The 20,444-nt window shown below is 55.8% G+C and overlaps 2 protein-coding genes and 2 non-coding genes across 12 annotated transcripts in view; all 4 read left to right on the top strand.

Annotated features, from left to right (window-relative positions):
* The window catches only part of CPEB1 (cytoplasmic polyadenylation element binding protein 1), a 42,288-nt gene extending 26,616 nt beyond the window's left edge, over positions 1-15,672 (top strand). For 6 of the 9 annotated variants that reach the window (XM_074916794.1, XM_074916796.1, XM_074916799.1 and 3 more), the window contains 9 exons: positions 5,017-5,243; positions 6,814-7,063; positions 7,360-7,473; positions 7,578-7,682; positions 8,639-8,775; positions 9,982-10,180; positions 13,030-13,124; positions 13,367-13,447; positions 14,268-15,672. In XM_074916794.1, coding sequence (XP_074772895.1) covers positions 5,017-5,243; positions 6,814-7,063; positions 7,360-7,473; positions 7,578-7,682; positions 8,639-8,775; positions 9,982-10,180; positions 13,030-13,124; positions 13,367-13,447; positions 14,268-14,378 — 1,319 coding nt within the window. In that variant the 3' untranslated portion in view covers positions 14,379-15,672. The remainder of the gene's footprint in view (positions 1-5,016; positions 5,244-6,813; positions 7,064-7,359; positions 7,474-7,577; positions 7,683-8,638; positions 8,776-9,981; positions 10,181-13,029; positions 13,125-13,366; positions 13,448-14,267) is intronic. The other 3 variants (XM_074916795.1, XM_074916797.1, XM_074916798.1) reach the window with 2 other exon arrangements.
* Positions 15,673-16,401: 729 nt separating this feature from the next.
* On the top strand, positions 16,402-19,606 carry RPS17 (ribosomal protein S17). Its single transcript, XM_074916955.1, has 5 exons — positions 16,402-16,447; positions 16,734-16,885; positions 17,177-17,282; positions 18,957-19,022; positions 19,477-19,606. Exons 1-5 carry the CDS (start codon positions 16,445-16,447, stop codon positions 19,555-19,557), a joined length of 408 nt encoding a protein of 135 aa, XP_074773056.1. The 5' UTR covers positions 16,402-16,444; the 3' UTR covers positions 19,558-19,606.
* Positions 16,931-17,061, top strand: LOC141965752 (small nucleolar RNA SNORA71). Its single transcript, XR_012634506.1, has one exon. It is a non-coding gene; the product is annotated as a small nucleolar RNA SNORA71 (small nucleolar RNA).
* On the top strand, positions 17,662-17,787 carry LOC141965757 (small nucleolar RNA SNORA71). The gene has a single exon (XR_012634511.1). It is a non-coding gene; the product is annotated as a small nucleolar RNA SNORA71 (small nucleolar RNA).
* Positions 19,607-20,444: the final 838 nt, after the last annotated feature.

Consider the following 20,444-nt stretch of genomic DNA (forward strand, 5'->3'; position numbering starts at 1 on the left):
TGGTGGTGCTAGCCAGCAAACGTGACCCTCTGAAGGCCTCAGCGCTGTAGACCTGTTCAGACAAGTCCTGGTCCCTTCTAAATAGGCTTTTTTTAAAGGCTGGAACATGACTTCAGAAAGTGCATGCATATACTCATCTAGCAGTGAGTGCCACTGCATGGTGTTGAACTGCCTGCACATTAAGCATGCAGGTGCCAGACATTGCCAGTAATATAAGAGTCTGGGGCCTGGCATGCTGGTTCTGCTCAGTGGGAGTTTCTTGTGTGCACGCATGCAATTACCTGTGTCTTCAGGCTCATGAAGAGCCCATGGTGCCTGTCATCCTATGGCAAATGCTGCTTTCCTCTATGGGGAAGCTTCCACTGATGTTCTTAGTGTGGGGAAAGATCTTGAGCAGAAGGACCTGGACAGCTGTAAGGTGAGAGGTTTCTTGCACTGGGTGAGACTTGTTTTCTGACGTGACTAAAACTGACACACCAAGGCGTGAAGAGCACAAGCACTGTTCTGCTGATGTGCTCTTGGCCTGTTCTGCTGGGTGGTCTCCCACAGACCCAAGCTGAAGCAGAAGTACCTGTTTAGAGGAGAGCTGAATGATGGCAGAGCTTTTGTCAACTCCAGCTGTCAGGAATAAATTCAGTGGATGTTCTGTGTAGCACTTTTCTTATCTTAAGGTCTTACTCAAGGCATTAGTGTCATTTGTCAACAGCATAGTGGTGAGGTGGTTTATTTACCCAGAGCCCTTCCCTGAGCTGCCAACACTGGTAAGCCTGGCTCCTTAGGGCTCATCTTTACATCCATCTCTTATACAATGGGCTTGGTCAAAGCTACCAGGAAGGTCTAATTCTTAAATGGCTGGAAATTACAGTATGTAGGGAAGAAAGCTGCATGCTTCAAGGTCTTGGACAAGTGCTGAAAATCCTAAATTGCAAGCCGAACCAGCACACAGAAGAATAAAAGCTATTCTGAGGCTGGTTGAGTGTCAGGTTATCTTGTTGTTGGGGTGCCTTTCCCAAGGCGTGTGCTGTGAACCGCAGCTTATGCTGATGGAGTGATCTGCTGGAGATTGGGTAAGTTCATGTTAAATGTGGTAGTTCAGTGGTTAGTAACCAGATTTAAAAGATAATTTGTGGTCTACATGATGGACTTGGCCTGAAGAAACTAGCCACCCTGTGAAACCACCACAGTGGGCTCCACATAGTTCTGCATACTTCTGCTGTGAAGTGTCTGGCTTGGGTGTGTTGGGTCTGAGATGCTTGTGTGTGCTCCCCACGGTATCTTTAGGGGCCCCAGGATGATGCAGGAATTAAGAGGATGTATTACAACACAGTTGTCCTGATAGCATTTACTAGGGAAAGCTCAACTAAGGAGGAGTGGTTCGTAAAAAGCTCATTCTCTAGAGTGACCTGAGTGCCCGTGATCTGGAAGAGTGCCACACTGGTATCGAGACTGCTCCACAGAGCTCTTAAATCTGTCAGCGTTTGGCTGACGTGCTTAGAGATGGAGCACGCTGGCTCTGAATCCAGTCATTAAAGCTGCAGCAGTGAGTCAAAAGTCAGAGCTGAGTTTCTATTAAAAGCTACCTTTTTTGCTGTCCCCTGCAAAGGAGTGCTGGCATGTGCCTCTCTTGCAGCTTCAAGCAGAGGCATGAAAAGTTCCAGAAGCTCTCTGCAAACTGCTGTGCTCTGGACAGCAGAGCTGCTGTGTGTGAGCAGATGAATGGGAAATGCGTTGACCCTTCAGTTAAAATTTCCCGCACAGATGTGGGCAATACTTAGTTATTTGCACTTAGGGTTTTTTCTTAGTCTGAGTAGTTACCTGGTGTTTGCTGCTTCACTTCAGCATCTTCACGGATGCTCTTGACACCAGAAATTGCTGATGCATCTTGCATGTGTGCTGGAAAGGTTTTTTTCTCTTCTGCAAGCTGTCTGATTGGGAGGGAGACATGGTTAACTTCCCTGGAAGAACTGTGGTTTTACTGAGTGGCCCCAATGACTTGAGGGCTTTTTTAGGTGGGCAACTTCTGCCAGGTGCTTGTGCCCCATCCCCCAGGAGGGGGTTTGATGGGTAACCCTGCAGGCAGGGAGTTGGAGCAGGATGGTTTCAGGTTGGGGGGTTGAGAAATAAGATGTGGTCTCTTATACTGATGTTTCCTAGGCTACCTGCAGAGGCTGGCTTTGGGGGGCACAACCTGATCGCTAAGCACAAAGGAGGAAACGCAGAGTGTGGCTCATGGCCCTTCCTTCCGATGTCCCTGTGAGTGGCTGTGGGTACCAAGTGAAGCTGAATCAGACCCACTGGGGTGATGTGGGGTCTCCCACAAGCTCAGTGTAGCCTGCAGAGCATGTAACAGTGCTGTCTGTGCAGACCTGTCAAAGCTTCTGGAGTGGATGAAATCTGTCTGTGTTAACAGCAGGATGTCAGCACTTCCAGAACATGAGGTTAGGAGTGGGTCAGTTGTAGCCAGCAGGATTTTTCTTGGTTGTAGGTGCAGAAACTTGGATGCCCACACAGTAGGTCCCTTTAGAGGTTACTACTTGAATGCACTCATACTGGTCTTACTGGTTTTCTGGCTGTGGGGAGAGCTAAGCAGTCTTGGGAACAAATGTGTAAGCAGTAGCTGTAGCAAGCCAGCGTGGTGGTAGAGATGAGGGTAGAATACATGGGGCAGAGCAGTTGGACCCTGTAATGCCTTTGGGAACTCCTGATGAGCTCCTGAACCCTTGCTGATGCCTCCCCAATGGAGTTCTGGTCTAGCATTTCCAATAACCAGGAGATGGGATGCAGGACAGCATTGCCTGGCAGCAATCTGTGGCATTTGCTGCTCCAGGTCTCTAAACACTGTGCACACAGGGTCAGCACAGGGCTGCTCGCTGCCTGGCGTTACAAACCCACCGTGCTCCATGGCAGAGGAGGGTGTCAGCACTGGAGTGTTTGTCGGCAGCGAGGCTTGGGCCATGGGATCAGCTGCTTTTGCTTTGACTCTTGTACTGTTTAGTGACTAATCAGATTTTTGAGCCTGTTTAACAAATTCAGCTGTCTCCCTTGAACAATACACTGGCTGTATTTTTAAACACATCACGTGGCTTCAGAGAAGTCGGCAAACCAGCGTAGTGCAGCTTGCCTGGGCTGGGAGATGCTCTGCCCTGCTCTGTGCTGTGACTAGGAGGGAGCAGTCTCCTCCCCGGCTTGAGCTGTCTGCAGCAGCTTTCCCTCGGCTACCCACTGCCGCTAGCGGGGCTGGTGCTGCTCGAGCTCTGCCCAGGGTAAGTACTGCTGGGCCAGGGAGGTTTTTCTGTGACTGTGGGGTTAGGTGTAAGCACAGGTGCTGCTGTCAGAGCCAAGCAGATATTCAAAGGGCAGGAGGTCCCTTTCCAGGTGTGGTCAGAGGTGAGTTCATAGTCCTGTGCTGCAGTCAAAATGGGTCTGCACCTCTGCTGGGGAAACTCACAGGGATGAAGCTCTACATATGTGGGAAGGTGCTGTGACTGTTGCTGAGGGCTCCTGCAGACCAGCTCTGCCTCAGGTTGAGACTTCAAATAAAGGACACACCTGTACCTGACTGAGGTTCCTGTTGGTGGTGTGAGGTTTCTGCCTGTAGTATGAGGCTAGAGATGCCAGCTCCCTGCAGGTATGCCACTGGATAATGCTCCTTGGGACAGATATATCCCAGCATCTTGCTTCAGGCATGCTCAGCAGCTTTCTCTGACACTTACACAGAGTTGGTTCTAGTGACTGTAGTGTGCTTAAGCTTGATGGCATTTTTTACTCACTTAGTTTGGACAGTGTTTTGGAATACTAATCCTCTTCTGCACAAGAGCTACTGAAAATCTGGGTTAAAAACCTTGTGGTCCTAGCTGGTTGAGATCAATAGGGCTGGAGGATATCAAGTGGACCCCAGACTTGCTTTGCTAAAAACTGAAAGCTTCAGGGCAAGCTGTCTTGTTTTGCAGCCTCTGAATAATTAAAACCATTTCTGAATGCTTTGCTCTTTTCATTTGGTTTGGGGACACATTCAGCTTGCTGAGACTTGCTGCTTTTGAATAGAACTGGTTGGTGTTGTGCCCCTGTGGGATCCTGTGTGGCCAAGCCTGCCCTGTGTTCCTTCTCATTCTGGGTGGCAGCTGGCCCCACACCACCGACCCACAGCACAAGATGGGACTTATCACCCCTCAGCCTGGTGTTCTGCTGGGGGCGGGGTGGGGGGGCTGGCTCTGCTTTTAGGGAGGAATTTGCTTGCCTTGATTCTCCTCAGTGGGAGGAAAACCTGCTGCTGTGCGAGGGAAGCAGTCTGGCGCATACTTGTCTGTCGGCTCTCGGGCAAAGGCCTGACCAGACAGGCTTGTTGTGAACGTGTACCAGGGACAGTGCTTGCTGCTGCCTGTGAAGCACCTCCTTTGTCAGCAGGCCAGACTGGCACATTGCTGCTGCCAGCTCCTGTTGGGGTTGGTGTGTGTGGCGTCCCACCTCTGAGCCTGCAAATGCCTGCTAATGGGTCAGGCCTTGCTCCTCTCAGCCTGGCCATTGGTGTGTGCAGCAAACGCTGGCTGTGGGCCCAGTCTGTACCCGCTAAAACTCCGTGGGTAGCTGACCCCTGGGTCCCAGCTTGCTCCAGCACAAGCAGCAAGAAATGCCAGTGTAACAGCATGAGCTGGGGGGGGCCTGTCTGGAACACCTGTATAGGGTCTGTAACCAGCATGTGGGATCTCCAGTTCTGCTCCCAGGTGAAGTGGGTTCTTCTGGCTGATCTCAGCCTTGGGAGAGGAACCCACCCTGGTGTTTGTCGGCCACACTAGGTTGCTGCCACTGGCTCCAACTGTGTGGCACTGAGCTGCAGCTGATGGCAAAGAGCATGCAGCCTTTCTGGAGCTGTGCGGAGGGTTGGTACCTGCCAGACGTGCCACCTCCTGGACAAGCTGTTTGTGGGCTGACAGTACCCTCCTGGGTCTTTGCTGTGAGAGCTGGGAGGGAAGGAGGTGTGTCATGCTGCAGTACTGACAGGCTCTTTCTCTATTGCAGTTCTCAGCATGCTGAGTAACCCTCTTGGAAATGTCCTGGGGAAGCCCCCACTGGGTTTCCTACCTCTAGACCCTATTGGTTCAGACCTGTCAGAAAAGTTTTCCACACCGACCCTGAGGAACTCCCGCCTGGACTCCCGCTCCCTCCTGGACTCCCGTTCCAGCAGCCCCTCGGACTCAGACACCAGTGGGTTCAGCTCTGGCTCTGATCACCTCTCAGACTTGATTGTAAGTTTGGGTCTTGCACCAGCTCTGTGGTTCCTGGTGTCTTGCTGTGTTTCTGGGGATCGTGGGAGAGCTGTGGTGTGGGGGGCTGCAGGGTGCAGCCCTGCCTGCTCAGGAAGAGGAGTGCTGGGGGGAGCTGTCATGCCCCTACTGACAGGTTCTTCTGCAGGCCAAGGTTTGGAAGAAGAGCTGCTCATACAGTTGTCCTTCAGCACAAACTAGCAGTATCCTTATGTTTTTTCTTCTAAATAATGTTTTGGCCTCTTGGCTTTATCCTTGCAGCTTTAATGGGTTAAATAACTCCCAGAGGTGTCTTGAGTGCTTGAGCTGGTGTGTGGCAGGAGCATGTCTGTGCCCTGATCCCAGCAGGGACATGGTTGATCAGCACAGTTGCCTCCAGGCCTCAACCTGTGTTTCTCAGGAGCTCTTCTCCCTGCCTTTCGTTGCCCTTCCTGTTTGCTGACTGCACTTCTCCATCTCAGGGCTGTTTCTTCTAGAGCAAACTGGGTCTAGCCTGCTCCCATTCCCTAAAGTGCAGCTAAATTTGGAAGCCAGTGAGCAAGGCGAGTGTCTGTCTTGCTGACCCAGTCTGTGCTACTGGGTCTGCGTTGCAGCGTGAGCAGCAGCTCTGGGTGCCAGCAGAGCAGCCTGGCTCTGGCCAGCTCTGCGGGTGCTCCTGTGTGGCTCAGCCTTGGGACCAGAGCCTAAAGCCAGGGCTCACCTGCTCCTGGCTCTGCTGTGGTGTGAAGGACACAGCTGGCTTGCTAGAGAGTTGATTCTCCTATGATCCACCCTGGAGAATCAGGAGCTTGAGCAAGGGTGCTGTAAGTGGCTGCAGCACCCTGGGCTCTGACGATGGCAGGCAGTGGGGGGTGGCAGAGCTTTGTGCTGGCCTTGTTTGTGAAGGTCAGGCCTTCCCCAGCACGGCCTCAGCGTGGGCGGCAGTGCCGCAGCAGTGCACAGCTAGATCCGCAGAGCGGCTAGCACGGAGCTGCACAGTGTCTCACATCCCTGCTGTTTTATTAATCCTTGCTTTTACTCCTACCCTGGGAGAGGCATGTTAAACCTGCGAGTAGTTGGGTCTGCAGCCAGCTGAGCCCCCACCCTGGTCAGGCAGGCTTGGGAGCTGGTCTGCAGAGGGCGAGAGCCAGCTGGCTGCCTGCAGAGCTCATGGGTGCTGCCTGGAGCAAAACATGAGGCTCCTCCTGGGGTGTTTGGTGCTCCTGGGGGTGGTAGCTGTCCGTGAGGCTGTGCAGGCCAGGGGAGCTGTTGGCTTTGTGGTCTGCAAGGTACCTCCTGTTTAGCAGTCCCTGCTGCTGATAATTTGGCATGGGTTCAGTGGAAAATGGCTGCAGGGACAGGCCTTTCCCAGGGTAACTGTGACCTCATTAGGCTCCTGGGACAGGTGAGGTGGCTGCTTTCCTGCCTCTGCCAGGCCTCAGAGGGTCTCAGGAGAACAGGAGATCACTGAGCTGCTTCTGCTCTGAGGTCAGGGCCCCAACAAGATACACAAGCTCCAGTATTATGGGCTCTTACTCAGAAGCTGGGTTTTAATGTGGACTTTCTCTTGCAGTCAAGCCTTCGCATCTCCCCCCCTCTGCCCTTCCTGCCCCTTAGTGGGGTGTCAAGAGACCCCCTAAAGATGGGAGTGGGGTCCCGACTGGATCAAGATCAAGCTGCCCTGGCTGCAGTAACTTCCTCCCCGGCTAGTGCATCAAAAAGATGGCCTGGAGCATCTGCATGGCCTTCCTGGGATCTCCTGGACTCTCCAGAAGACCCTTTCAGTATCGAAAGAGAAGCCAGGCTTCACAGGCAAGCAGCAGGTAAGCTGGATGGTGCGTCTCAGCAGGCTTCAGTGTGTGGCGATGGTCCTGGGCTTCTTGAGGGGCACATAGTGGCCTCTGCAGGTTCTGTGTCTGGACACGAGTTTGCAGCACATCAGACCTTTCTCCATGGGCAGGCCTGGCTCTGGGTCTACGTGCTGACAAAAACAGACAGCTACCTGTTGCTGCTGCAGCTCTAGGGAACCTGCAGATGTGGAATATGGAGATTTGCTTGGAAACCTGTGGGAGTAGGAACTAAATGGTCCTGTACTGAGTGTTGCTTATTCTTGTCCAAGCTGTGAATGAAGCAACCTGCACCTGGAGCGGGCAGCTGCCTCCCCGAAACTACAAGAACCCTGTCTACTCCTGCAAAGTGTTCCTGGGAGGAGTCCCATGGGACATTACGGAAGGTGAGCTGTCCCTGGCCCTGCACTGAGGCCTTGGGTTTTGACATCAGGAGGGTGTAGGATGGAGCTTTTTTTGGGGATGCTGACTTCTTTCCTTCTGTCTGTAGCTGGACTGATCAACACCTTCCGTGTTTTTGGCTCACTGAGTGTGGAGTGGCCTGGTAAGGATGGCAAACACCCACGCTGCCCTCCCAAAGGTAATATGCCTAAAGGTAATAGCGACACGGTAGGGTTACATTTTTTCCCATGCTATATTACAGCACGGATGCTGGGATGGTACAGCTGCATGCTGGTGACTGGATGGTACAGAGCACCCTAGGGTAAATGTCCTGCTCTCACTTGGGTCAGCACCAGGGTTGCAGAGCACTGTCACCTCAGACCTGGCATCCCCACCCATCCCTAGTAGGGCTGGGCTGAGGCATGGGTTGAGGGGAAACCCTCTCTGGTGCTTCTGGAGCCCCCCGTGGGGCTGTCTCGCTCCAGGCAATAGCTGCCAGTCCCTGCTGCCAGCACGAGCACCCAAAGCACGTGCACCCCTGGCGTAAAGTGCATGTGGTCAATCCAAATGTGCATCCGCAGCAGGCTGGCAGGCTGTAGGGACTGGCGAGTTGAGCAGTGCCTGGGGCATAATCCTGTCTGAAGTAGCTGGGCTGATGCATTGTGTAAGCAGTAACAAGCTATGGGGTAAGGAGTGGCTAGTTTGTAGGCTCAGTGGTGCCCAATGGCCTTGTTCCGTCACCACATCAATGCGAGGTGCAGGCTGCTGGCACTGATGGAAGTGATTTTATAAGCCCTGAACTTGTATTTCTGGGCCAAAACATCTTAATGTGAAGCAGAGTCTTTTTCCCTGCAGGCCAGGCTGGTGGTGCCCACTTGTCACATCTCAGTGTGCACAGGGGACAGTGTGGACATGGGCAACCTGCCCCCTTGTGCTGTGCTGAGTTTGGGCTCTTTCCCAGCTTGGCCAGGCTCTGTGTGTCACAGGCAGATCCTGTGTATAGAGTCTGCTGGGGCAGGTGCTGCAAATCACTGCCCTCTCCTACAAGGGGTTGGGGTCAGCAAGGGAGATGCAGAGCAGATTGATTTTTGTGGGTGTCTGCAAATTGGGATGATATGTTTCTCCTCCACTGTGGTTCTAACAGCTGCTTCTTTCCCTTCCCCTCTAAAGGCTATGTCTACCTGGTGTTTGAGTCAGAGAAATCTGTGCGTGCTCTGCTCCAGGCATGCTCCCAGGACCTGCTGAGCCCTGATGGGCTTAGTGAGTACTACTTCAAGATGTCCAGCCGCAGAATGCGCTGCAAAGAGGTGAGCAGACCCATGAGTAGCCCTACAGATGACAGCAGGGGCTGCTTATGAGACCCTTGGAGACAAGGGGGTGCGCACCGCTGCTGTGCTCCAGGAAAGCAGGGCTAAAGCAGCAGAAGACACTGGCTTGTGGCCATCTTCGATGTGTTCCTGCAGTAGGGCTGGATGCAGGCAAGGAGGGAAGTGTCAGATCAGTGTCTGTGTCCTTCACAACAGCTTGTGTCAAACTGCGACCTGGAGCTCCTGAATCTGTGGCAGACCCTGGTGTCATGAAGCTGAGCAGCTTTAGTTAGCTGGAGAGGAGCATGGGAACAGAGGTTTTCCTGCTTCATGCTTCTTCCAGCACACCTTTGCTTGCAGAGACAGACTTTGATCCCTTTGGTGATTTATTAGACCTCATCTGCTTTCAGAATGAATGGCTTTCATGCTCACCGCAGGCAGATGTTGGTAACTGCAGCTGCTCCCCAACAACAGCCTTGGCTGGCTGGCCTGTGCTCTGGAGGTGGAGGTTCTGCAGCTGCCAGAGGCTCAGTTTGGCCTTCCCTTAAAGGAGGACCTTAGCTATAGATCAGGCACAACTGTGTGAGTTTGTGGAGTTAAAGAACTGAGATTCAACTCCTATCTAGACAGGTGCAAACTAATTGCACACCAGACAGTGATCCTGGTGTCTGGCTGTTGGCAGCACTTTCAGGCTTGGTGATTTAGCTGTGACAGAAGTTTCTCCTCTTCGGAGCCCTATATCAGCTGTCTAGCAGATGGAAGCTTCCATCAAAATTGGCAGTGGGTGGGTTGTTTCATTGATCTCCTCTAACAGCAGCCCTCTGTGCAGGGAGGCATCTGATGGGGCTGTAAACACTGGTGCAGGCAGTAGGTGAAATCCACTCATGCATGGATTGTTTACTGGCTGCTAGTTCCAAGGGACCAGTGTTCTGGATTCCAGTTTGGCTGGAAGCAGAGTGGTGTGGCAGTTGTCTCTGTTCCCCTGAATGTACCTTGTGGGGTGTCTGGAGCAAGGCTGGAGCTCCAGGGCTGTAGTGCCCTGCATGTGGACCCTTGAGCAGCAATAACAAAGCAACATTTTCCAGTTGTGGGTAAAGTCTGAGGGTCTGGGATGGCTTCTGCTGTGAGCTGAGGATACTTTGGAGCATCACGGCCTGTGGCTTTGCAGGCCCTTGGCTGACCCAACCCACTTGTGTGTGGTTTCAGGTGCAGGTGATCCCATGGGTGCTGGCAGACAGCAACTTTGTGCGCAGTCCCTCGCAGCGGCTTGATCCCAGCAAGACGGTGTTCGTGGGGGCTCTGCATGGGATGCTGAATGCAGAGGCCCTGGCAGCTGTCATGTGTGACCTGTTTGGAGGGGTGATCTACGCTGGCATTGACACGGACAAGCACAAGTATCCCATTGGTAAGTGATGATCCTGTTGGGATCAGTAGTCAGTCATAGCATGCTCTGAGGAGGCTGCAGCACTACCATTTGCTTGATCCCTCAATGGGGAAGACTGTCCAAGGTGCCAGGCTCTGCCTCCACCTGCTCTGGGAGCAGATGTCCCCCTGGCCTCTCCCGTGGGTGATGCTCCTCACCTCCTGGCCATGGGGAGGCAAGACAGGCCTTGGAGAGGGCTGGCAGAGCCATTGTGCCTGGGAACTGGGAGGTCCTAGATCATTCTAGTGCAGCTCAAGGTCTTTGTCTCCTTAGGCATTGCTAAAGTGCTTCCTGCCCCTGCTCAGTGCTGTTAATGGTTGTTAGATGCTGCTTTAGATGCTCTTCCATCCCTAGAGCAGAGATGGTTGTGGGTCTTACCCTGGCTTCTGTCGCCTGCCAGGGCAAGTTCAGCCCCGCTGATTGCTGGCCCTTCCTGGTGGGCAGCAGGAACAGGACAGGGCTGTGGGCAGCTCAGCTGACCAGCACTTGTGGGCAGCATCCTGTCCCCACTGTGCTGTTTGGCTCCCCTTTAGGGCACTGTCACTTTGTGCTTCCAAGGTGGCTGGTAGCATGGAGAGGCTTCCCCTCATGTGAGTAGGTCTGCCATGGGATGCCATGGCCATAGCTCAGGGTATCAGCTTTCCTAGGGTCAGAGAGGTGCTGGAGGTGTGTAACCAAGGACCCAGCACCAGGCCCCGAGGGAATGGCCTCAAGCTGCCCAGGGCAGGGTCAGGCTGGCTCTGAGGAAGGATTTCTGTGCAGAAGGGGCTGTTGGGCGTTGGAATGGGCTGCCCAGGGCAGGGGGGAGTCCCTGGGATCCCTGGAGGGGTTGAAGAGTCGGGCTGAGCCAGCGCTGAGGGATCTGGGGGAGTTGGGAACGGTCAGGGGGAGGGTCATGGTTGGGCTGGAGGAGCTCCAGGGTCTTTTCTAACAGAGATGATTCTGTGACTTCTGGACAGCACTCCCCTCCTGGGGCTGAGACCACAACCTTCAAGCCAGCTGCTCACAGTTGAAGCTGCTGCCCTGAACCATGACCTCTGCTCAGGCAGTGCTCTTGCAGGTGGAAAGAATGGAGCCTCTGAGGTCCCACCTCCCAGACAGGGCTGTGGTGTGTGAGTGCAGCCCCTGCAGTAACCCAGAGAGCAGCCCTGTGCCCTGCTGAGATGGCCTCCCAAAGGGGAACAGGGTGCTGAGACATTACATGGCATGAGACATGTCCCCTGTATCTCCTTGGTGGTGTCATGGGCTGGGGAACAGCACTGAGGTTATTGGTCTGTGTAGGAAAACCCTACAGCTTGAGCAGGAGCACCAGCATTCCAGACTCAGGCTGCAGCAAATCATGTACTTCAGAAGGGACAGTGAATCTCCTATGTGTTGCCAGGAAGGAACAATGTCAGAGTTTGGTAGTGCAGAGCTGTTGTCTGCTTGTCACTGTCTTGGACAGCTTTTAGGCATTTTCTGGTCCAGGCTTGGGATATGCCTGTGGTGCTGCAGTGCTTTACCACTGAGATGGCCTTGGGGGAACAGTCCCAAGGGCTTGGGAATGGAAGTATGAGTCCAAGCAAATCCTTAGTGTGACTATGGATGAAGTCTTGCCTGGGGCAGTTTGGTGTGCTGGTACTGTGAGGTCCTAGAGCATGACCTTAATACTCCTGTGGCCTCATGCAGAGCCCGGGTTGCTCCTTCAGTAGGTAAGATCTCTGACTCCCAGAGCACTGGCACTTCCACTGTTGGAAGTTATCTTAAAGTTGCAGCAATATAAACTCAATTTCAGTCACTAAACTGTACCCTAATTTTGTTGGTGTTGGTGGAAGCATCTCCTGTGCTGAGATGCTGTCTCAGGCTTGCTTAGCAGAATGCTTCTCAAGGGAAGACCATTGTGTGTAAGCTGCCTTGTGCTGAATCATCTGGGGTCAAGGATGATCCTGCTGGAGGCATGGACTGAGGAATCAGTGTCTGACTAGTTGTGAGGAGCTGCCTTTTGAGATCAGCTGGTAGGGGTCAACAGAGAAAGCCGCTGCCCAGATGGCTTCAGGGGCTCCCACTGGGAGATGGAACTGACCCTTTGAGGAGGAGGAGGATCCCCTGAGTGCAGCTGCAATCCCTGTATGCAGCATAACCCCAGACAAGACCCAGGCCCTCCAGCCCGTGTCCTGTGTGATGCCCCAGGAGATGAGTGGGGGGGTTCTGGGTAGCGCTTTGCACTGAGGATGCCAGTGGTGAGCTGAGCTTTAGTGATCTGCTGGGGTGCTGGACAGTCTTGTAGCAGCCAAAGTTCCCCTCACACTGAGAAAGGAAACCCGTAGGTAAGCACAGATGTTTTTCTGGAGCTTAACACAACTTGGCTGGAAACGAGTGGTGCAGGAATGCTGCTGACTGGTGATGAAGCTGCAAAATGCAAGGCTCCTGGATGAGTGGGAGGCTTAAAAGCTGCTGGGCTGTATCAGCACTGGCTTATTTCAGGTGCAGGCGTGGAGCCCACTGCTGCGCTGCCCTCAGCAGTGCCCTGGCAGCCTCCCTCTGTCTGCCCGGCTGCTGCCGGTCCTCCTGGGAGCGCTGCCGCCTGCAAGCTCCCCTCTTAACCAGCCTGGAGGTGTCCATGGCAGAGCCGTTCTGCTCTCAGCTGCCTGCTGTGCTTTTGTTCCTGCCTGGGGAAGGAGGCAGGCAGAGCTGTCAGGCCTTGGATATGGTCTCCCTGCAAAAGCTGCTTCCCTGGCAGTGACGGAACAGCACCAGGGAAGGGCTGGTGCTGGCAGCAGCTCCCTTGGCCTCCATCCATTCCTGCTGCAGGTGCTGGGTCACTCTAACACTCACGCTCTGGCTTGTTCCAGGGTCTGGCCGTGTCACCTTTAACAACCAGCGCAGCTATCTGAAGGCAGTGACCGCTGCATTTGTGGAAATCAAAACTACCAAGTTTACTAAAAAGGTGAGTGGAGCTGAATCTGTGCCTGCTGGGTGGTATTGCTGGGAGTGCCGTGACCTGCACGGCCTGCCCCGTGTCCCTGTGGAGGCAGAGGGAGGTGGTCAAGTGCTGCTCCGCCAGCTGTGAGGGGAGCTGCCAAGGGATTTGGGGTACCCAGGGCGGTGGATCCGTGCTGCTGGGGCTGCCCAGGGAGTGGGCAGTCGTCCCCAGCACCGCTCTGTGCCCACTGCCTGGCTCTGCTGCAGGTTCAGATTGACCCGTACCTGGAGGACTCCATGTGCCAAGTCTGCAGTGCCCAGCCTGGCCCTTTCTTCTGCAGAGACCAGGTATGGCTCCTGCCTGCTGTGCTCGGCTGCCGCGCTCGGGGGGTTCCCTCCAGGAGCAGCAGGCTCCCGTGCGTGTGGCAGTGTTCGCTGTAGTGTCTGGGGGTGCCCGTTCCCCCCTGCCCGGGGGAGGATGCAGTGCTCTCCGGAGCCCCGGCTGGGCCCTTGGTTGGGCGGAGGCGCAGCCCTCCTGCGGGGCGGGCGCTCGGTGGAGGGGAGGGCAGCTCTCCACCCGGCTCTGCTGTTGCTGTGCCAGAGCCACCAGAACCGTGTGCCCCGAGAGGAGGCCACCGCTCTGCGAGCTGTGACAAGCTGGAAGTGGGAGTGCCGTCACCCTGCGGTCGGTCCTGGGGCTGCCCGAAATGTGGGGGTCCCTCGCTGACCTCTGCGTGCTGCGGACAAAGGAGCTGGGCCGGGCTCCGGCAGCTTCCCGCGGGCTCTGGGTGGGAGGCGGCAGCAGCAGCACGCTCCGCGGCGCGCAGAGGTGGCGGCGGCAGCGCGGGGAGAGCCCGGCGGCTGCCCCATCCCTGCCCGCAGCTCGGGCGGAGCTGCCGCAGCCCTGCCTGCCGCTGCTGGCCGCTGCCCAGATCCGGATTTTTCAAATCTATTTAAAAGGGGCCAGTCTGGAAGCTCAGCACAACCCGCCCTCCGGCAGCATTGCTGGAATTCCCTCCCTCCCTCCCCTTCAAAGATCCCTGTGCTGGTGTGGGCTGCAGAACCGGGGGGAGGGAGGGAGGGGATGGCACTTGGCGGGCGGGCCGGCCCCCTTTGCCTCGCCTGGACAGCCCTGCCCCACCGCGCTGCCCCTCCGCTCTCCCCGCAGATCTGCTTCAAGTACTTCTGTCGCTCCTGCTGGCACTGGCAGCACTCCATGGAGGTCCTGCGTCACCACCGCCCGCTGATGCGCAACCAGAAGAACAGAGACTCCAGCTAAAGAGGCCGCCGAGGCTCGGGGCCGCTGCAGGCGCAGGAGAAAGTCCTTTTGTTAACCTGCCAAGTGGAGAGCGCACGAGCGTGCCTGCTGGTGCCAGACCCAGGCTGGGAACGTGCTTCCTGAGGACTAATGGGGAAAAAAAAATCTTACATTCACGTTTGCACTTGCTGGTCTTTTTGTTTCTGCACTAATGCACAGTGAATTTTGTCGGGTTTTGTTTGGGGGTTTTTTGAGGGGGGGGAGCTCCCCTCAAGCAATTCTGCAGTTCCCAGACTTTGGTTCCTAGTTTGCTGACGAGAAGCAAAAAAAAAAAAAAGGGCCACGTGTTGAGAAGGTGTTTATGCAGATGCCTTCACCTAGGTTTTTTATTTATTAAAGGCGCTTTTTTACATTCCTTGCAATACTGATGGTAATAATGCAGGTCTCATTGGCTCCATTTTTTTGCAGTTGCCATACAGTGCCTTTCCATTCATTTAACCCCCATCTGAACGGCATAAAAAACTGAATGTTCAGCTGGCGTTTTTTACTGTAACAACAAGGAGACTTTGCTCTTCATTTAAACCAAATCATATTTCATATTTTACGCTCGAGGGTTTTTACCAGTTCCTTTTTACACTCTTAAACAGTTTTTAAGTCGTTTGAAATGAGAGATTTTCTTTCCTGGCAGCTTTTAACATTATTGCAATTTGTGTCTGGGGGCTGCTGGTGGAAAGTTGTAAATCGAGGGGTTTGCAACAGAACAGGACAGGCTTTTTTTGGATTTGAAACTGGACCGGATAAATGATCTCTGAGCTGCTGTATATAGTTTTAAATAGTTTGTTGCACTTTTTTAAGTTGCACTTAAGGGGGGTTGATAGAGGTTTTTAATCACACAAAGTCACAGGACTTACTTTTCTTTTGTAACTAGCTAAAAAAGGGCTGCATTTTGGTGGACAGATGAAGGTTCATAGGAGCCCTTTCTCTTAGAGGGGACAAGTACTTTTCCTTTCCTTTATGAAATGTACGGAGTTAATGGTGCAGTCGACTGAAATGCTGCTGCTGGGATTTGAGAACTTTCTTTTTTTACTTTCCCCTCTATTGGAAGCTGTGTGCCAAAGAACCAGTGTCATAATTTCTCCCTCTTTTATTTTTTTTTCCTGCTGAGCTGATGTTGCATTGTTGCATATCCCAGCTGCTCTTTGTGGGGTTTTGTGAAGCTGTGTGTGAAGTCTCTACCTCATTGTAGTATATGCAGGCAAGACTGCACTCTCCTACAGACGCGTGGAGTAAGCTGTGGTGTAGTTTTTGGCACATAATAAACACGTTGCAGCAAAAAACACTCTCTTGTGCTTTTTCTGTGCTTTGTGAGATCTCTCAAACCTCCAGGGCTGTTGTATCTGCTCCTCAGCTCTGGGTGTTGAAAGAGCTGGGAGCTTAGTGCTGTGGGGAGCTTATGGATACTGGGGGGGATTGCTCTGCTGGGAGATGTGTTTTTAGATACCAGTCACCAATGGCTCCTTTGGCAGGTACCTCTGGGACCCCTCAGCAGAAGCAGCCAGGCTCCAGCTGGAGCTCCCCTTCTTAGAGCAGCAAGTTAATGAGGCTAATTGGCCTGTCCCACACTGCCCTTGGTGCTCCCACCCTCCTCGGCAGAGGGGTGCTGGTCTGGGGGGTGGCGGCGGCATGTGGGGGGCACTGGGTCTGCCCGTGGTGGACACCCTTGGGTGCCCCGTGTACCTGGAGGGGAGAATTTGTTCTCCCTCCATCTCCTGCACGGGGTAACTGTAACCCCCCGGGCGTGGCCACCCCTCCTCTCTGGGGGAACGGAGGCTGCTCCCAGGGCTGCCGGGAGGTTGCAGGCACTCCGTGGCCTCTCCCATCAGGTGCTGCTCACCCCAGAACCCTCTCCTTGGCTGCCCGGGGGGGCGGAGGGGCTCTGAGCCCCGGGGAGCCCGGGGCCAGCGGGGAGCCCCGGGCCGCTGCAGGCGCCCTCCGCGCCGCGCGGGGGCGCTCTGGGCACCGCGGGCTCCCGGCGGCCCCGCGCGCCTCCCGCCATCCTTTGCGCTCCCTCCGCCGCCGCCGCAGCCATGGTGGGTGCCGGCCGCGGCCGCCATCCGCCGCCATCCGCCGCCGAGCCGCTCCCCCGCGGGGCGCTGAGCGGCTCCGGGGGGCGAGGAGCAGCGGGGCGGGGGGCTGCGGCGCGGAGCGGCGAGCGGGCGGGCCTGGGGAAGCGGCGAGCGGCGGGAGCCGGCCCGGGGGAGGCCCTGAGGAGGGAGCGCCGGGCCGGGGGCGGGGGGCCCGTGGGGCCGAGGGGCCGGGGGGGGCCGGGCCCGGCGGAGCCCTGACCGGTGTTTCCTTGGCGTCCAACCCGCCCAGGGACGCGTCCGGACGAAGACGGTGAAGAAGGCCGCGCGGGTGATCATCGAGAAGTACTACACCCGCCTGGGGAACGACTTCCACACCAACAAGCGGGTGTGCGAGGAGATCGCCATCATCCCCAGCAAGAAGCTGCGCAACAAGATCGCGGGGTGAGGCGGGGCGGGGGCTCGGGCGCGGCGCGGCCTTCCCGCGGCACCTGCATCGAAAGTGACCGCGGCCTCGCCCGTGGCCCGGTCATCGATAGTGCAGGGAGAGGAACGCCGAGAGCTTTCCCGTGTTTGGGGGGGCGCGTCCCCTCCTCCCCAAACCCTGTCGCTGTCGGACACTTCTGCGTCCCCCGGGGCTGGGGGACGGCGCGATCTGGGGAGCGGGAGGGTGGGGAAGGGAGCTGCGGGCTCTGGGGGCGTGGGGGAGCCCAGAGTCGCCCTGTGTCCCCGCAGGTATGTCACCCACCTGATGAAGCGCATTCAGAGGGGCCCCGTCCGAGGCATCTCCATCAAACTGCAGGAGGAGGAGAGGGAGAGGAGGGACAACTACGTCCCCGAGGTGAGGCTCTGGCTGCGCTCGAGGGCCCGCTTCGGCATCTGTCCGTCCTGCCTCGGGGTGTCTTCTCTGTTGGCGGCCCCACATTTCTTTAAAACAAAACCTCACCCAGGAGGATCTGAGGAGGGTTTGGGTCAGGGATTTTGACCTTGTGTCGGGGCGCTCCCTCCAGAACTGTTCCTGGGCTGAGGAGGGCACCTCACTTCTTGCGTTTCGGCTGCTGCTGGTCAGCAGATGTTACCCGTCCTCGACTTTTCTGACTTAACATGAGGAAAAAAATAACTTGATGGAATACAGGAGGATATTTCAGAGTGGCTTAAAACCTGCTGTAAAGCAGATGTTGCTGAAGAGAGGGAACTGGTGAAACCCCCTCTTGCCTTAAACCTGCATTCGCACGGGGTTGAGGTCTCACCCGGTTGTTGATGATGCAGGGAGAGGAGCTCAGAAAGCCTTTCCCATGTTTGATGGACTCGGTCCCATCGCTCCCAAACCCTGTGGCCTTCAGACACGATGCGTCTTGCCCCTCTTCTAGATCTCCGTGATCAGCTTCTGGTAGAGCTGCTGGTTTCTGTACTCGACAAAAAACGCTCGGTTCTGTTACCTCCACTCTCACAAATGGTCGATGGCTTGGTTACATGAAAGTTATTTTACTGATGATGTGGGAGGAAGAGTTACAATGGTAGGATGTTACAGGAACCGTGACAGTGCGGTAAGGTGGGGTGGTGCTGTCCCCCGCACTTGGGGGTCTGCCTTGGAAGTCTCCCTGCTTTGGCTCCTTGGTATGGTAGCCTAGGGTAAGGTGACACGGCTCTCCACGAGAGACCAGGGCTTGATTTGACTCTGTCACTCCCGACAGTCTGAAATGATGTGCAGAACACCGGCAGCTCCGTGCAGATCTTCAGTGTCCCAGATTTCAGGTGTTGGCACAGTGCTGACCCGCAAGGCCGGTGTCGGGGGCTCACAGGAACGAGCTCGAGGAACTGTGTGTGTGTGTGTTTTACGTAGTGACCTTCCAGCTGAGTTTTGGAGGCAGGATGGGGTGGCGCTGGTGGGAGAGGTCACCCCTGGAGGGACCCCAGGCAGGGAAGGAGCATCCGTGCCATAGCTGTTGATTCGTTGTCAGTTAAACCTGCGTTATTTGTGGTTTCTTACAAAAATACTAGTGTGATGTAGCCTCTTGGGGAAGGAAGCACATGGAGATCAAGGTTTGGGGTCCAGAGAGAGTTGGAGGGGGCGGCTCTGGGATTGAAGAGCAGGAGACCTCAGGTCCTGGGGGTGGCACAGCACAGGCAGTTGCTCGGTTTGCTGTCGGGCTCCGGTCTCAGGGACTTGAGTCGTCATGAGCATCAGTGGTGACCACCGGGTCAGTGCCGTTCTGGACCCGTCCCTGGCTCCCCTCGGCAGCCTTGGCGTGGAGCTGGTTAGGCCTTAGGTTTCCAAAGACTTTCCCTAAAACGAGCTCTTCTCCCTGTGTGGTGTTTTGGCAGGAGGGCTGGTCTCCATCGGGGTCCTCCCGGCTCACTCTGTTGCCAGAGCCCTTCCCCACAAGGGGCAGCGAGACCTTGGTTGTGGTGGGTCAGGATGGGACGGGAGCGGGCGTGCAGGGACGCCGTGGCGGCAGCAGGGATGTCGCTGCGGGGCCTCATCAGTCTGCGTCTGTCTCTCCTCCGTCCGCAGGTCTCTGCCCTCGACCAGGAGATCATCGAGGTGGACCCGGACACAAAGGAAATGCTGAAGCTCCTGGTGAGTGGCCCCGGCTGTCCCCTGCCCCCGTTGACCTGCCAGGCTGGTGGCATGGCCCTAGCACCGGCCCCAAGGGGCTCGATGTTGGCGGCTGAAGGCTTGGGCCGGTGGTGGGCGTCCCTCCGCCCTGGGGCCTGCGGGCAGCTTCAGTCCCGTATGGCGCTTGGGAGGGGCTCGGCACAGCGGCCTTGCCCGGCACCCTGCTAGGCAGGAGCCCTCCCCTCCTCCCGCAGCACCCTGGGGTGCTGATCGGTGCGTGGAGGTGAGAGTGAGTTCGCCCATGCAGAGGCCGATGAGCTGCTGTCTGGGGCAGGGTGGTGGTCTCCCCTTCTTTCTGGAGCCGGGAATCCACCCTGGGATCGGCCTGCGCCTGCCGCTGCCCCCAGGAGGAGGTTCCCCCGCCCTCGGTGGCACAGGGCGGTGTCACCTATCCCCACCCCACGCTGTTTTCCAGGATTTCGGCAGCCTGTCCAACCTGCAGGTGACGCAGCCCACCGTGGGGATGAACTTCAAAACGCCCCGAGGAGCGCTCTGAGTCGGTCGCTGTGTGTCACTTTTCCAATAAACGTGGGGAAACCACCTCAGCCTGCCTGGTCTTTGGAAGCTTGTGTCGCCAGGGAGGAGGAGGGGGGGATCCTCGGGTGCCGCAGCCCAGGTACAGGTGTCCGAGGCTTCAGAGGGTGAGGAGGACTCAACACCTTCACCTTGCTGGCATCTTTTTGAGTTCTGTCCTGGCTGTTCGGGGGGTAAAGCTGTTGTTTTACAGGCTCTCCTGTTGCCAGGGCAGTGGGGGAGGACGAGGACAAGGGTGGTGGCTCCTTGGCGCATTCCAGTGCCTCCTCCAAGCGGGTAGCTCAGGGGCCGTGCTGAGCCAGAATGAAAGTTGCTTTTTGTAACCATGTTGGTATCTTTTAAGGGCTTAAATGAAAGGAAAGTCTTGTCACCGGTTTTCTTCGTATGAGGGGAGTGAGCTGGGCTGAGCTGTGTGGGGGGGTGGAAGCTCCCACGTGGAGACAGGCCCTGGTGAGGCTTGTGCTGTCCTTCCCCCGGCAGGATGCTCCACCCAGCAATTTCCCCAGGGTGCAACAGGCATGGAAGAGTTTTGGGGTTCAGCTCCCAAAACTTCTGTGCAGAGGCTCTGGGACCCACCCAGGTCCCACCGGTGAGCGTGTACCACGGGTGGGAGTGGCTGTGCGTGGGGGGACTGCTCCCTGCAGGGAGACCTGGCTGTGTCCCCCCGAGGGCAGCTGCTGCTCACAGCCACGCCTTAAAATCCCCACCCCCGGCACAAAGAAAAAAAGGATTTGTGTTTTGGGGAAAAATGTCTATATTTAAGTTTGATGTGAAATCTGTTTTAAATAGTTTTTTTAAAGAAGATATTTAGAGTAAACACTGAACAGGCTGAGCTGCTGTCAGGATAAG

Source organism: Athene noctua, chromosome 13, assembly GCF_965140245.1.
Source record: "Athene noctua chromosome 13, bAthNoc1.hap1.1, whole genome shotgun sequence".
NCBI lineage: Eukaryota > Metazoa > Chordata > Aves > Strigiformes > Strigidae > Athene > Athene noctua.

Coding starts and splice junctions, on each gene's coding strand:
- RPS17 (XM_074916955.1), top strand. Junction 16,886..17,176: donor CTGCGCAACAAGATCGCGGG/GTGAGGCGGGGC, acceptor GTGTCCCCGCAG/GTATGTCACCCACCTGATGA. Junction 17,283..18,956: donor GGGACAACTACGTCCCCGAG/GTGAGGCTCTGG, acceptor CTCCGTCCGCAG/GTCTCTGCCCTCGACCAGGA.